At 48.3% G+C, this 13,722-nt stretch overlaps 1 protein-coding gene and 1 long non-coding RNA gene across 8 annotated transcripts in view; one reads left to right on the top strand and one right to left on the bottom strand.

The window, feature by feature from the left end:
• The window catches only part of Cul9 (cullin 9), a 52,862-nt gene extending 41,268 nt beyond the window's left edge, over nt 1–11,594 (bottom strand). For 4 of the 7 annotated variants that reach the window (XM_017797154.2, XM_008829086.2, XM_017797151.2 and 1 more), the window contains exons 1-8: nt 11,480–11,594; nt 8,984–9,587; nt 8,327–8,481; nt 6,740–7,240; nt 5,802–5,937; nt 5,502–5,695; nt 4,833–5,238; nt 4,243–4,435 (exon numbers count right to left, since the gene is read on the bottom strand). In XM_017797154.2, the coding sequence (XP_017652643.1) occupies nt 4,243–4,435; nt 4,833–5,238; nt 5,502–5,695; nt 5,802–5,937; nt 6,740–7,240; nt 8,327–8,481; nt 8,984–9,578 (2,180 nt within the window). In that variant the 5' untranslated portion in view covers nt 9,579–9,587; nt 11,480–11,594. Of the gene's footprint in view, nt 1–4,242; nt 4,436–4,832; nt 5,239–5,501; nt 5,696–5,801; nt 5,938–6,739; nt 7,241–8,326; nt 8,482–8,983; nt 9,588–10,997; nt 11,111–11,241; nt 11,435–11,479 lie in introns of those variants that run through there. The other 3 variants (XM_008829087.2, XM_017797153.2, XM_017797152.2) reach the window with 3 other exon arrangements.
• LOC115069610 lies at nt 11,184–13,688 on the top strand. The gene is made up of 2 exons (XR_003848862.1): nt 11,184–11,296; nt 11,508–13,688. It is a non-coding gene; the product is annotated as an uncharacterized LOC115069610 (long non-coding RNA).
• Nucleotides 13,689–13,722: the final 34 nt, after the last annotated feature.

Below are 13,722 nucleotides of genomic sequence, written 5' to 3' on the forward strand. Positions count from 1 at the left end.
TTAGTCAGCCTAGCTGAATGCATGAGCCCTGGGTTCGAGAGACCCTGTCTCAAAACATAAGATGGAAAGAAATTGAGGAAGACACCTGGCATTGACCTCTGGCCTCCATGTACACCCCTATACACATGTGCACACATGAACACACACACACACACACACACACACACACACCTAGTATATACATTTCTAATTCTAGAATAGGATCAACACCCTTAATAGGATACAAAATTCTGGACTCTATAAAAAAGTTGAAAAATGGGGCTGGAGAGACAGCTCAGTGATTAAAAGCACTGGCTGCTCTTGCAGAGGACCTGGGTTTGAATCCCAACACCCACATGGCAGCTATCAACTGTCTGTAACTCCAGTTCCTCTTCTGACCTCCAATGACACTGCATGACATTAGTGCACTTACATACATGCAGACAATACACACAAACACATAAAATATAATAAATATTTTAGAGAAAGTTGAAAAATGGGGCTGGAGGGATGGCTCAGTGGTTAAGAGCACTGGCTGCTCTTGCAGAGGATCTTGGTTCAGTTCCCAGTACCCACATAGTGGCTAACAACCATTTGTAACTCTAGTTCCAGGGGATCCGACATCCTCTTCTGGTCTCTGTGAGCACTGCACAACATGGGTGCACTTATTACATACATGCAGGCAAAATACACATAAAATAAATAAATATAGCCAGGCGTGGTAGCCCACGCCTTTGGTCCCAGCACTCAGGAGGCAGAGGGAGGTGGATCTCTGTGAGTTCGAGGCCAGCCTGGAAGTTCCAGGCCAGTTGGGGCTACAGGAGAACCTATCTCAAAAAGACCAAATAAATAAATAAAAAGTTTTAAAAGTTGAAAAATAAAGCAACATAAAAATCTCAAACTTTAGCACATTGAAATCACTACAAAAAAAAAAATTCAAGAGGCAAATGATATGAACTGGAAAGAAGACCCAGCAGAGATGCTCATGTAGCCAGGTGTGGGGGCTCCTGTTTGGAGTTCCAGCACTCTGTAACCCCAACACTGGAAGCCTGAGGCAGGAGGATCACAAGTTCAAGATCAGCCTGGGCTACAGAGTGAGTGAGACTGTCTTAAAATATGACCATCTCCAGGGGTTGGAGAGATGGTTCAGTGGTTAAAAGCACTGGTTGCTCTTGCAAAGGACCTGACGACCTGGGTTCAAATCCCAGCACCCACGTGGCAGCTAGCAGCTGTCCATAATTCCAATTCTAGGGGATCTGATGCCCTCTTCTGTCCTCCTTGGGCACTGCATGACATGGGTATACTTACATACATGCAGGCATAATACACATAAAAATTAATTAATTAATTTAATTAATCTAATTTTAAATATATGTATAGATATAAGCCCCCCTCAAAAAACAAAACAAAGCACTGATATGAGTGAGAGCCCTGAGGGCGTTGGGAGCCCAAGAGCAGGTGCTAACATCTTTTTACACAGTGACAGACGCAAATGAGTGGCCTGGGAGCTACTAGAAGAAAGAATCCAGGAAGCTGGAAAGAACGCAAGGAGGAGTTCTGATTTGTAGATCTTCAGAAGCCTTATGATGAGCACATGTGAATGAAACAGACTCAACGCAGAGCTGCTTCCGCAGTCAGGATTTACTATTTATTTCTTTCAGGATCTTATCAGGCTGTCCTCAAACACTCCCTCCTCCTGTCTCTACCTCCCAAGTGCTGGGAATTCAGGCATGCATCACCACACCCAGCTATAAGGCAACTTTAATATGAACTACATACAGCATGGACAGTACATATAAATAGATATGGAAACAGAAGTGAGAATGTGTTCCAAAGTGTTAAGAGTGATTATCTCTGTATGATGACTTTTAGATAGTTGTTATCTTGCCAATTTTCTAACTTCTTTACTTCTTTATAATCTCAAAAAAAGAAAACCTAACGTGGTTTTTAAAAAACCCAAAATGTTTGGGCCACAAACAGTAAAATGCTTATAAATCCATAAGAAAAGGGGAACAGCTCAATTAAAGAGTGGGCAAAAGATAAGGGCACTTATGAAAGCAGAAACAAAGGTGCATGCAAATATGCCACATTTCATCTGAACTAAATTAAAGCACCAATCATTTACAATTTTGCTAATCTGGGGCTGGTGAGATGGCTCATTGGGTAAATGAACCTGCTACCCAACTTAATGACCTGAGTTGATCCTCAGACCCCACATGGTGGAAGAGAGAACAGGCTTGTACAAACTGTTCTCTGACTTCTACATATGCACCATGGCATGTGCACACCCATACACACCCATACACACACACACACACACACACACACACACACAAATGTTAAAATTTTGCCAATCTGATTTTTTTTAAAAACACAATAGGCCGGGCGTGGTGGCGCATGCCTTTAATCCCAGCACTCAGGAGACAGAGGCAGGCATATCTCTGTGAGTTCAAGGCCAGCCTGGTCTACATAGTAAGTTCCAAGACAGCTGGGGCTACAGGGAGACCCTGTCTCAAAAAAAAAAAAAAAAAACAGAAATAAAAACCCAGACACAATAGCATCCATTGTTGGCACAGGTAAGGGAAAAAACAAGACATTGGAACACTGGACCTGAACTTGGCTGTAACTGTATCACAGCTCTACACATCAATGAAAATAATGAGCAGCTAGCTCTATGATGACTGACATGGAAAAGTCCTCTAACAGACACAGAAATGCCATAGGAACATCAGAGTGTGCACATATATGCTAAGACACAGACTCAGAAGATGTTATCATACAGCACAGACCCTGTCTCAAAAAAGACAAAAAAAAATCTACATTTCAAACAAGTTTTATTCTTTTAGGTATCAGGTAAAAAAATAATTTAAGCTTTTAAAATACTATGAGAGAGCTGGAGAGATGGCTCAGTGGTTAAGAGCACTGGCTGCTCTTGCAGAAGACCTGGATTCAGTTCCCAGCACCCACATAGTGGCCAACAACTGTAACTGTAACTCCAGTTTCAAGAGATCCTGATACCCTTTTCTGGCCTTTGATGTCATTCCACACCCATGGTACACTCACATACCTGCAGACAAAACATTTATACACAGAAAATAAAAATAAAAAAGTAAACCTTAAAAAATTTTTCAGCCAGGCGTGGTGGCGCACACCTGTAGTCCCAGAACTTGGGAGGCAGATGCAGGCGGATCTCCGTGAGTTCAAGGCCAGCCTGGTCTACATAGTGAGTTCCAGGACAGCTGGGGCTACAGGGAGACCCTGCTTCAAAAAGACCAAAAAAAAAAAAAAAAAAAATTCAAGGGAGAGAACTTGAAAAAGAAAAAGAGAGGGGGCTGGAGAGATGGCTCAGCAGTTAAGAGCACTGACTGCTCTTGCAGAGGACCTGGGTTCAATTCCCAGCACCCACATGGCAGCTACGAACCATTCTTAACTCCAGTTCCAGGGGAATCCGAAACCCTCTTCTGACCTCCGCGGCATTGCATGACACAGGTGCACTCACATACATGCAGGCGATACACTCATAAAATAATAAATAGAATATTTAAAAAAAGAAAGAAAAAGAGAGTAGGGACAGTAAAAAGAAGAGAGAGAAAAAAGTTTTGAGACAAGGTCTTGCTATGTAGCCCAGGTTGATTTCAAACTCATGATCCTCCTGCCTCAGCCTCCCAGTCTCTAGGATTATAGGCATATGCCACCAGACTTGGCTTGAGAAAAAAATTTAAAGAAAAAACTCAAGTACGGCCAGGCGTGGTAGCATACACCTTTGATCCCAGCAAAGATCAGGGAAGCAAAGACAGGTGGATCTCTGTTGAGTTAGACAGGTGGATCTCTATGAGTTTGAGGCCAGCTGGGGCTGCAGGGACACCCTGTCTCAAAAAAACCGAAAAAAAAAAAAATCTTAAGTACTAGAGCCAAAAGGGCCTAGGTTCTGATCCTGGCTTTGCTCTATGTAGGATTCTGAGCAAGTGATTTAAAGTCTCAGTTTTCTCATGTAAACTATATTACTGCTATCAATAATAATATCAATAATAATAATATCTTCAGTGCTTCTGTGGGTTAAGGCAGATTTAATGAGAGAATGCATGAAAAAGCCTCACAAGTGCTCTAAAATGCTGTAACCACCTACCTCCTGCTCCACTCTCCCCAGGCCCACCCTTCCTTCACCCCAGCCTTCTAATTCAATTTCATTACTCCTTCCCTACTACCACCATCCTTAACACCCACAGCTACAACCCAAACCTCCTCCCAGTGCAATGTGCTAACCTCAGAGATCTGTCAGGACGGACCAGAGGGTGGTCCTGCTCAGTAACCTCCTCCACAGCCTCAGAGAGGGCCCAGAGCCCTGAAAGCTGCAGGTTTGTATCCAAGCTGGATATCTGCACAGTGGCCATGACCGCTGCCACATGTTGATCCAGGGAGCTGCGTGGACCAGGACCCCGCAAGGCTCTAGCCATTTCTGTAATTAGTGGAGGAAAGGCAGTAGCTAAAGGAATTGTAGTACCTCCAAGCTGGAAGTCTTTAAAAGTCAAGTCTAGTTAGCCCACCATTATTCATCACTGTAAACAGCATTTCTAAGTTTTCCAAGTGTATGTGAAGGATCTAATCACAAAGTCAAGATGGCAAGAGCCTGAAAAATGGACCCCAATTTTCCAAAGCTACTGAAGAAAAGGAATGGCTGTTGATGATACAATCAAGGTCAAAGGGAAGAAGACATATGCTTGGTTTCAAGGCATTCTGCCGTACAAATGAGCCCTTCCCCCGTGGCTTTACCCCCACTTTATCGACTTACTTTACTGGGCCAGCTCATGATTTGAGCCAATGTCTTTGCCATCCCCTCCTGGAACCCAACTCACCAGTAGCAGCCTCCTGGATTTCGGGGGACAGGGCCATCCCCTCAGTCACCAGAAGCTGGTTAAAGAGCTGAGAATCACTCTGTGCTCTGGGGGGCTCAGTCTGTGCATTGGCAAGCTCTGTCTCTGCCTTAGGGGGCTCAGACTTTGCTCTGGAGGACTCAGTCTCTTCTTCTGAGAAGCTGGCTGCTGACTTGGACTCCTTTTCTGGATCTGGGGTACAGGAGTGACTTCGTGAAGTGGGCAAACTGCTTAGTTCATCAGGTAGCAGCCCATACGTGGCATAGATTTGGGAGTTGAGCAGGTCACAGAGGGTGTTACCCTCAAACCGATTACTGAGAACCTGCAGCATACCTTTGGCCATCTCTATGGGCACAGAGATCTCACCTAGGGCCTTTTCACCCAGGGCCTGTCAACACAAAGGGTATTCATTTCAGGGACAAACAGGCAGCAAGATCCTCAAACAGTAAGGGGAGGATGCCACCCCTACCATGTCCTGATACCTTCTACACACCAAACCCTCACAGTATGCCCCCCCGCCCCCAGGAGGACTCCCATACCCTTTAACCACTAGCTCCAGTCTCCCAAGAGGTCTTCCACAACTAGAACTTCTAGAGTGCCCATCTCTACCCCACCACAGCCCCCTACCCAGGTATCTCAGGCCTCTAGTACCTTATCCAGTTTCTCTTGAAGATTCTGGAAAATTGGTTGCTGTTCAGATAAGTCCAACTTCTTGATAAAGAAAAGTAGCTCCCACCACTCTGCCTGGGTCAGGTATCCCGCTTCCTCATTCTTCTGGTGCTCAGGCTGGAGATATGGCAAAGAGTAGAGGCCATACGCAGGCTTCCAGTCCCAGGAGGGAAGTGCTGGGGAAGCAAGGCAGCCAATTTCTGAATCTCTGAATCGGAAGTGATTTAGTGCTAGACCACATTCCTCTGTCTCAAAACATGCTATGTCCTCTCTTAAGCTCACCTGTGCCCAATACAGTAGCCCCTGTCCCCTTTTCCACAGCTGCTGAAGCCGAATTCCCAGTAGTTTCCCCAGGACCCAGGATCTCCAGCATGTGCCAGTGCACCCAGTAGGTGCGACCTGTTGACTGCCAGAAGACCTGGGAAGAGGGAAGAGTGACAGCTCAGCCCTCTGAGCTCTGGGAGGAGGGAAGAGTGACAGCTCAGCCCTCTGAGCTCTGGGCCTGAGCTTAGACCCAGGGCACATCCTTAGATACACAACTGGCTAGACTTAGAGAAACCTCCATATAGCTAAAGGCCTCTTGCCACTATCAGGAAAGGGCCCTGTCTTTCTTGCCAACCTTCACGGTCTGGTCTCTGCTCCCACTCTCCTTCTTAGCATCCTCTACTGGTGGTAGTGGTGGAAGTACCTCAGTATCTTATTTCTGCTTCCTGGGTATGAGACTGACTTCATAGCTCACCCGCTCCACCCAAGTTTCTCAGGCCTCTAAATAGAACCTCTCATGTACCAATTCTTTTTTACCACTCCAATACCCCTGAGGGTTTGTCTACCTCTCCTCCCTCCCTTGTTGTTGATACAGGGTCTCATATAACTGAGGCTGCCCTCAAACTCTCTTGATACAGGGTCTCATATAACTGAGGCTGCCCTCAAACTCTCTTCGTAGCCAAGGATGACTTTGAACTGCTAGCCTCCTGCCTCTACCTCCTGAGTGCTGAGATTACAGGCATGAACCACCATGCCCAGTTTTATGTGATGCTGAGACTCAAATCCAGGACCTCATGCATATACTCTGAAAGCAGTCTACCAACAGAGCTACATCCTCAGCCTATCCCTAGGGGTTTTTCCTCCTTGGGTGGCATAGCAGAACTTCCTCTGGGAAGCCACAGCTGTGTGCCACCCAGAATAAATTCTTCACTGGTCCCAACCACCGTGACCCTCACCTGCACGGGAGGTACACCATTGTTGCTCTGCTGGAACTCGCCCTCATCCCCAGCACTGATCTCCTCATAGTCATCCAGGATCCGCACTCGCATCCCTGGCCGCACCGTCTGCTGAACATACTCACCGTAGCCACTACGGCTAGAAAATTCAGAGCGATGGCGGAAGGCCCGCCCTTGCTTTCTGGGAACAGTGACAACAGTGGGCAGTAATAGTGGAGGCCCTGAAATGCAGGGCTGAAAGATAGACCGGGATGGCCGTGGCGGCGACATGCTCTGTTCACCGAGGTTTCGGGCCCAGCCCATGTCCCGCACCAGCTCTGAAATAAGGTTGCCCACTGCCATACTGAACTCTAGCTCCCGCTGTCCCCGGTTTTTCTCCTTTGTGGGACATGGGGAGCTTTGGTCTCCAGCTCCTGTCTCTGGACTGTTATTCAACTGATCCAGCAGGGAAGTGACACATAGGTAGTGCTTCACCAGGGAGAACAGCAGCTTTCCTGGGATCTGTAAGACACAATCCTTGGTATAATTCCATCTCCTCCTGGCTTTGGCCTCTCCCTTTCCCCTCAGTGTCTTCATCTGCAGACAGATGTGGAGTCCTCATTCCTAGGTCTGAACTTCTCAGACTGATTTGTCTAAGAAACACAAAGGAGGGGCTGGAGAGATGGCTCAGCAGTTAAGAACACTGATTGTTCTTGCAGAAGAAGACCCGAGTTCGAATCCTAGCACCCACATGGCAGCTAACAACTGTCTGTAACTCCAGTTCCAGATCTGACAGCCTCTTCTTGGGCATTGCACGACACAGGTGCACTTACCTACATGCAGGCAATACATGCATACACATAAAATAAAAATAAAAAATAATAAAATATTTTTAAAAAATGAAACACAAGGCCGGGCACGGTGGCACATGCCTTTAATTCCAGCACTCAGGAAGCAGAGGCAGGTGGATCTCTGTGAGTTCAAGGCCAGCCTGGTCTACATAGTGAGTTCCAGGACAGCTGGGGCTATAGGGAGACCCTGTCTCAAAAGGACCAAAAAAAAAAAAAAGTCTAAAAACAGAATCTTAGAAGTTTGTGTTTGGGTGCATATGTGCATACACGTTCACATGTATGGTGACATGTGTGTGTGCAGGTGCGTGTGCATGTGTGTGGAGGCCCAAGGTTAATGTCGGATGTTTTCCTTGGTCACTCTCCACCTTACGTACTGAGGCACAGTCTCTCACATACAGTCTCTCTCTGAATCTAGGGTTTGCAGTTTTGGCTAGTCTGGCTAGCCAGGTTGCCGCAGGGATCCCTGTCTCTGCCTCTGCATGCTGGGATTACAGGCTGGCCACAATACCCACCCAAATTTTACATGGGTTCTGGGGATCCGAACTCTGGTCCTCATGCTTCTACAGCAAGAGCTTTACCTATGGAACTTTACCATCTCCCTATTCTTAGGTTCTAATCTTAGAAATTCTGACTGGGAGAGGTTGAGAAGGGGGCATGAACCTTTGCTTTGATTAGCCCTCCAGGTTGCTGTGTGCTAACCCACAATCCTGAACCATAGTTTGAGACAGCACAGTATCCTGTAGAGCTGGCAGAGTACCTGAGGCATATGGATGCCCTCAAAGGCCATGCAGTGTTCTTCAGAGGATGTGGTCTCTGCAAACAACTCCAACAAAGTGTAGCGGCTGTCAAAATCCATGTGCTGCTCGATGCCATCTTGCTGGCTCAGTGACAGAAGGACGTGAGCCCGACTCCCTGTAAGCCACACCCAATCTGGATCTTCTCCTCAATCCCCAATATGCCTCCCTGCCTTTCCCAGGCATTCTTCTTTCTAGAAGCTTTTAAACTTCTTTGTGACTGAGACCCAAATCAAGAAATACACTTTACATGTAACCTGACACAAGCTATACACACATAATTGAAATATACTCCATGCTACAAAACTTGGAAAAGTGTTATCTATGTACTAATATCTTAATGTTCTTTTAAAGTTGGCTATAAATCCTTCCCAAACTGATTTCACAACCAACATTCCCAACTGTTCAAAAAAATGCAAATCTACTTTCTCCGCTGCAATACAGAGAATGGACAGATAGACCCTGTGCTTTTACCCTACTAATACACTTGCAATGACCTATTCATCTGTTTCCTTTATACTGAATTGCTACTTAATAAAGAAATCTCTCTTCTCTCTGTTCTTCCTCCCCGTGGCCACATTCTCTCCAATGCATTTCCTCTTTCCCTGGCTTTCTCTTACCAGCATCGTGGGCTGCCAGTGCCTGCAGCATCTTGCCTGCACTCTGACGGATCTGAGGCTCAGGATTGCACAGCATGTGCATAAGCAGGTCCAAGGCTCCTGTCTCCCTAAAGACTCTGGTGAGAGGACCGATGCTGGCATAGGCGTTGAGCACATGGACAGTATGAAGTACAGCAGCCGTAAGGCTTGAAGACCCGCCTTCTTCCAGCTGCCTGGCAGCCCTGCATACCAGTGCCCTCACATCAGCCTCCATCTCTGCCAAAGCCAATTCATCCAGGCCTCCTGGATCTCGGGGGAAGCTTCCTAACCCCCGAGCAGGTTCATACTGAGGTCCTTTAGATAGTGTCCACTCATGCAAAAGCATGGGGCAGTTGGCATAGACCTCTGAGGCTGACAGCCACATGAGGAGGTGCTCTGCCTTGTCTTCCTCTACGCTCACTTTGCCCTCTTCTCCACACTTGAGGATACTCCATCGAATCAGGTATTCAGGATGCCCATCATGTCCAGGCCGCTGTCGAATGAGTTCTTCAGGAGACGCCTGCAGCCGGGGCCCCAAGGGCACCACAAAGTCCCCTGCACGTCGTTCCCCTACCATCCTGACCTCCTGGGATATACAAGGAGAAAGACAGCAGTATGGTTAAAAAGACAACATAGCAGGTGATAGAATCTTACAACACAGATGAGGTGAGTGGTCTTGGGAGGCCACATGATGGAATTTAAAGCACACACAGAAAAGGCAAAGAACAGGACAGAATACATAACTAAATATTTATATTTTAATAAGATATATATCATATTGTATATATATATGAATGGAGTGAAAAGAGAGGATGAAATGAAAATGTTTCAGAAATGGAAGAAGAGCTAGGTGTGGTGTCACAGGCCTTTAAACCCAGAACTAAGGAGGCAGAGGGAGAGGCAGGCAGGTCTCTGTAAGTTGGATGCTAGCCTGGTCCACATAGCAAGATTCAGGCCAGCTAGGGTTACAGGGAGACCCTGTCTCAAAAAAGCAAACAAACAAACAAAACCCCCCATAAAACAATAACAATAAAAAACCCAAATAACAACCAAAAAAATTAACAAAACAAAACGAAACAAAACGAAAAAACAGAAATGGAAGAGGTCTGGGCTATAGCTCTAAAACAGAGTTCCTGCCTAGTATGTGAGAGGTCTTGGGTTTAATCTCTAGCACTGTAAAAAAAAAAAAAAAAAAAAAAAAAAGGAAAAAAAAAGGCTATAAATTTAAGCATAGTGTGATAGCACATGCCTACAATCATTAATTCTATAGCCAGGCTGGTCTACAGAGCAAGTTCCAGACCAGCCTCAACTAGTGAGACTCTGTTTTAAAAACAAACAGGGCTGGAGAGATGGCTCAGCAGTTAAGAGCACTGGCTGCTCTTGCAGAAGACCAGGTTCGCATCCCATCACCCACATGGCAGCTAACAACCATCTGTAACTCCAGTTCCAGAGGGATCTGATGCGCTCTTCTGACATTCATGGGCATTGCATGACATGGGTGTACTTACACACATGCAGTCAAGACACTCATACACAATAAAATTAAAAAAAGAAATAGCCAGGTGTGGTGGCACACGCCTTTAATCCCAGCATTTGGGAGGCAGATGAAGTCGGATCTCTTTGAGTTGGAGGCCAGCCTAGTCTACATAGTGAGTTCCAGGCCAGCTGGGGCTACAGGGAGACCCTATCTCTCTCTCTCTCTCTCTCTCTCTCTCTCTCACACACACACACACACACACACACACACACACACAAAGCATTAAGCATGGACATGCTCAGTAAACATCATGTATAATTATAGCATAATCTAATATTATTCTTAGATGGAGAAGGTAGGGTAGCCAGCATCATTTACATGTGCATTATCAATAAGATGAATGGGGAGCAAAATGGTCAGGAAAAGCTATGTGTATGAAGCAGTGGGTCAGGAAAAGCTATGTGTATGAAGCAGTGTAGGTGCAACAGGAGATGGAAAGGGCAAGAATCGAAGGTGTACCCAGACGAAGAAACCGTGATCAGGGTGGGCGTCATGTCAGGGTCCACAGACAAAAAAACAAGTAGCAGAAAGACCTGAAGAGGAGTGAAGGAGGATGTGAATCTCAAGGGGGGGACGTGGGGGGAGGCGGGGAGGTAACCAGTGATGCTGCCCGGAAGGCCAAGAGAAACTATCCGCTAAGGCCTAGGGGGCGGGGGCGGGGACGGCCTCAGAAGGGCCTAGACCGGGAGAGGTAAACTGAGACCTGCGGGTGACGTCTAGTGGTTGGGACCAGAAAGCAGCTAGACCACAGCCCCGTGGTAGGCACCCGAGCGGCGATGGGGGTCGGCAGCGCGGAGGGACGGTCGGGGGGTCGGGGCGGGGTGAGGGTGGCGGGCGCGGCGACGCGAGCTGACAGCAGCGGATCCGGCTTCTTTCTCCCGCGGGGAAGGGGCCGGGGAGGGCGGGGTGGGCACCGGGCGGGCGCCGAAGGCTCCTCTCACCTCCCACCTCCCTGCTCGGCCCTCGCAGGGACCCAGCAGCCGCTCCCGCAACTCGGTCCCGCCTCCTGGCAGCGCCTTTCCGGTTACACACCGGCGAGCCGAGCGCACGCACCGCGAGGCATCTACGGGTCCCACCGCGGCCCACTCCGAGCGTGGCAGAACTACACGCGCGCGTGGAGCATGCGTACTACCCGCGGTGGAGGCTGCACGCCGCCCGAGCCCGAGGTTTGGCCGGGATGGGGGTGGGCCCTCTGCTGCCGCGCCCTTCCCAGCCAGCCAGGTGTGAAGTCTCCTCTTTACTGGGTCTGCCTTCCTCTTCCTCACATCCTGACCCCCTTCATAGCATCCGCTCTGGATAAGTTAACCCACATTCCCACCGCCCTGACTGCCCTTTGACTTTTCAATAGATGGCTTATTCATGGGTTTCCCAACCCTCCCCACCGCCAGTATATTAGGTTAGTTCTGCCACTTTGCCTTTTCGGTAAAACCACTGAATCCCATGCTGCCCTGAGCACCTAGCATAACCATGCACAGGAAAGAAGTCCCATTCCCAAGTTTCTTAAGTCTTGTAGTAGAACTCAACAGCCCAAAGCACCCACCTCGTTTCATTTTCATCAAGCAGCCAGTGATGCTTTGGGGGGCAGGATTTGGGGGGGGGTTCTGTTTACTCTTCCCTCCCTAGGCTGAAAAGACCCCAAAGACACAGCCAAAGACCCCAGTCTGTGCACAAAAATGATACATTTATTGAAAGAGTAATTTTTTTTAATACAAAAGAAAGCTCTGTACATAGGACTGTGACCATGTCCACTATTCCTGGGTCGGCATCCCAGGGGAAGTAGAAACCATTGACACACAACATTCATGAACATACACTCACTCAGGCACAAGTGCACACACATACACACACGCACACACTCCAGAGCCACCAAGGAAGGGAAACACCAAGGGTCGCTGCACATAGATATGCCACCTCATCCCTGACACCCATGTTCTGACACGCATGTTCTCCCACAGCCACGATCACACAACACACATAAGCATTTTGCCTGAATCACACACTGGGTCTGTCTGTTGTGAGGAGGAATTTATCAACATCTCCTCCCAGGTGCAGGGGCAGTGGGGAGTGAGTGAGTGGTGAGGAGTGAGCAGAGAAAGGGGCTGGGCAGTTACAGACCTGAGTCCCAAGTGCCCCCACTCTGGCCCCTGACTGACCATGCCCCAGCCTTGAAAGCCACTCAAAAGCCCAGAAGAAAGCCCCATAAACGTGACTTTCATCTTGGCACCCCGAGCTGGGGCAAAACAGTAATGGGGATTAGAGGTTGGGGGGGTTCTCAAACAGGTCAACAGATCATCCATCCCCTTGATACCTAGGCTGTGCGTAAAATCCCCACCCCCACCCCTCACCTAATCACAGAAGCAGACTTGTTCCTACTGAAGGCAGCACCAAGGGGTTAATGAAACGCCACCCCAACTGCCTTTCTGTAAAAGCTTCCTTACAGGATATAGGTGGTGAAGGTCGGCTCTGACACAGGGTAAAAGACCCTCCCCTATGCTGACCCACCCTCAAGGTCTACCCCAAGGGGGCATTAAGGGGGTGGGGCATGGCCCCTGTACAAATTACATAAATACTGAGGTTACACTTAGAAAAATAAATTCATTTTCTTCAAGGCTTTTTGTCTTAATTTAAAAAAGTTACAGTAGCTGCTCACTCCCTGGGAGAGCTGCCCATTTCTGGCTCCCCATTGCTGCACTCAGCCAAAGAGCTGCTCCTACTTCCAACCCCGATTCCTGCGTCTCCCCACCTCCCAGACCCCACCCTGCTCACTGCAACTTGGGCCCCAGGCAGCTGCAGGCCTGGGGGAGCACAAGGCTGCAATGCCCATGCATGTGGCACAAATGAAATCAGTTGCCTCTACCTGACACCCTCCCACCCCACCCCATTTGGTCTCCCTCTTCCCTCTTCCTAGCAACAGCCCTAGAGGGCAAAAGAGACCCAGAGCTGTGGGTTATCCTCCCCACCACATTGGGGCATGGCCTGAGGGTCCCTTCCCCCGGCTTTCTCCTGGAAACAACCCAGGACCGGGCAATCCCAGAATCTCCCCCCCCACACTGGTGGACCCCGAGCTCATGGGGTGGCTCTGTCCCCAGGGGCCCAGCCAGTTCTGGGGAGCCCAAGGGCTCCCCAGGGAAGGGGAGTTTGGGCAGGGAGGGGAATGAGAAAAACGCCATTAAAAAAAATTAAA

The sequence above is a fragment of the Nannospalax galili genome, unplaced genomic scaffold, assembly GCF_000622305.1.
Source record: "Nannospalax galili isolate Female #2095 unplaced genomic scaffold, S.galili_v1.0 scaffold653, whole genome shotgun sequence".
Lineage (NCBI taxonomy): Eukaryota > Metazoa > Chordata > Mammalia > Rodentia > Spalacidae > Nannospalax > Nannospalax galili.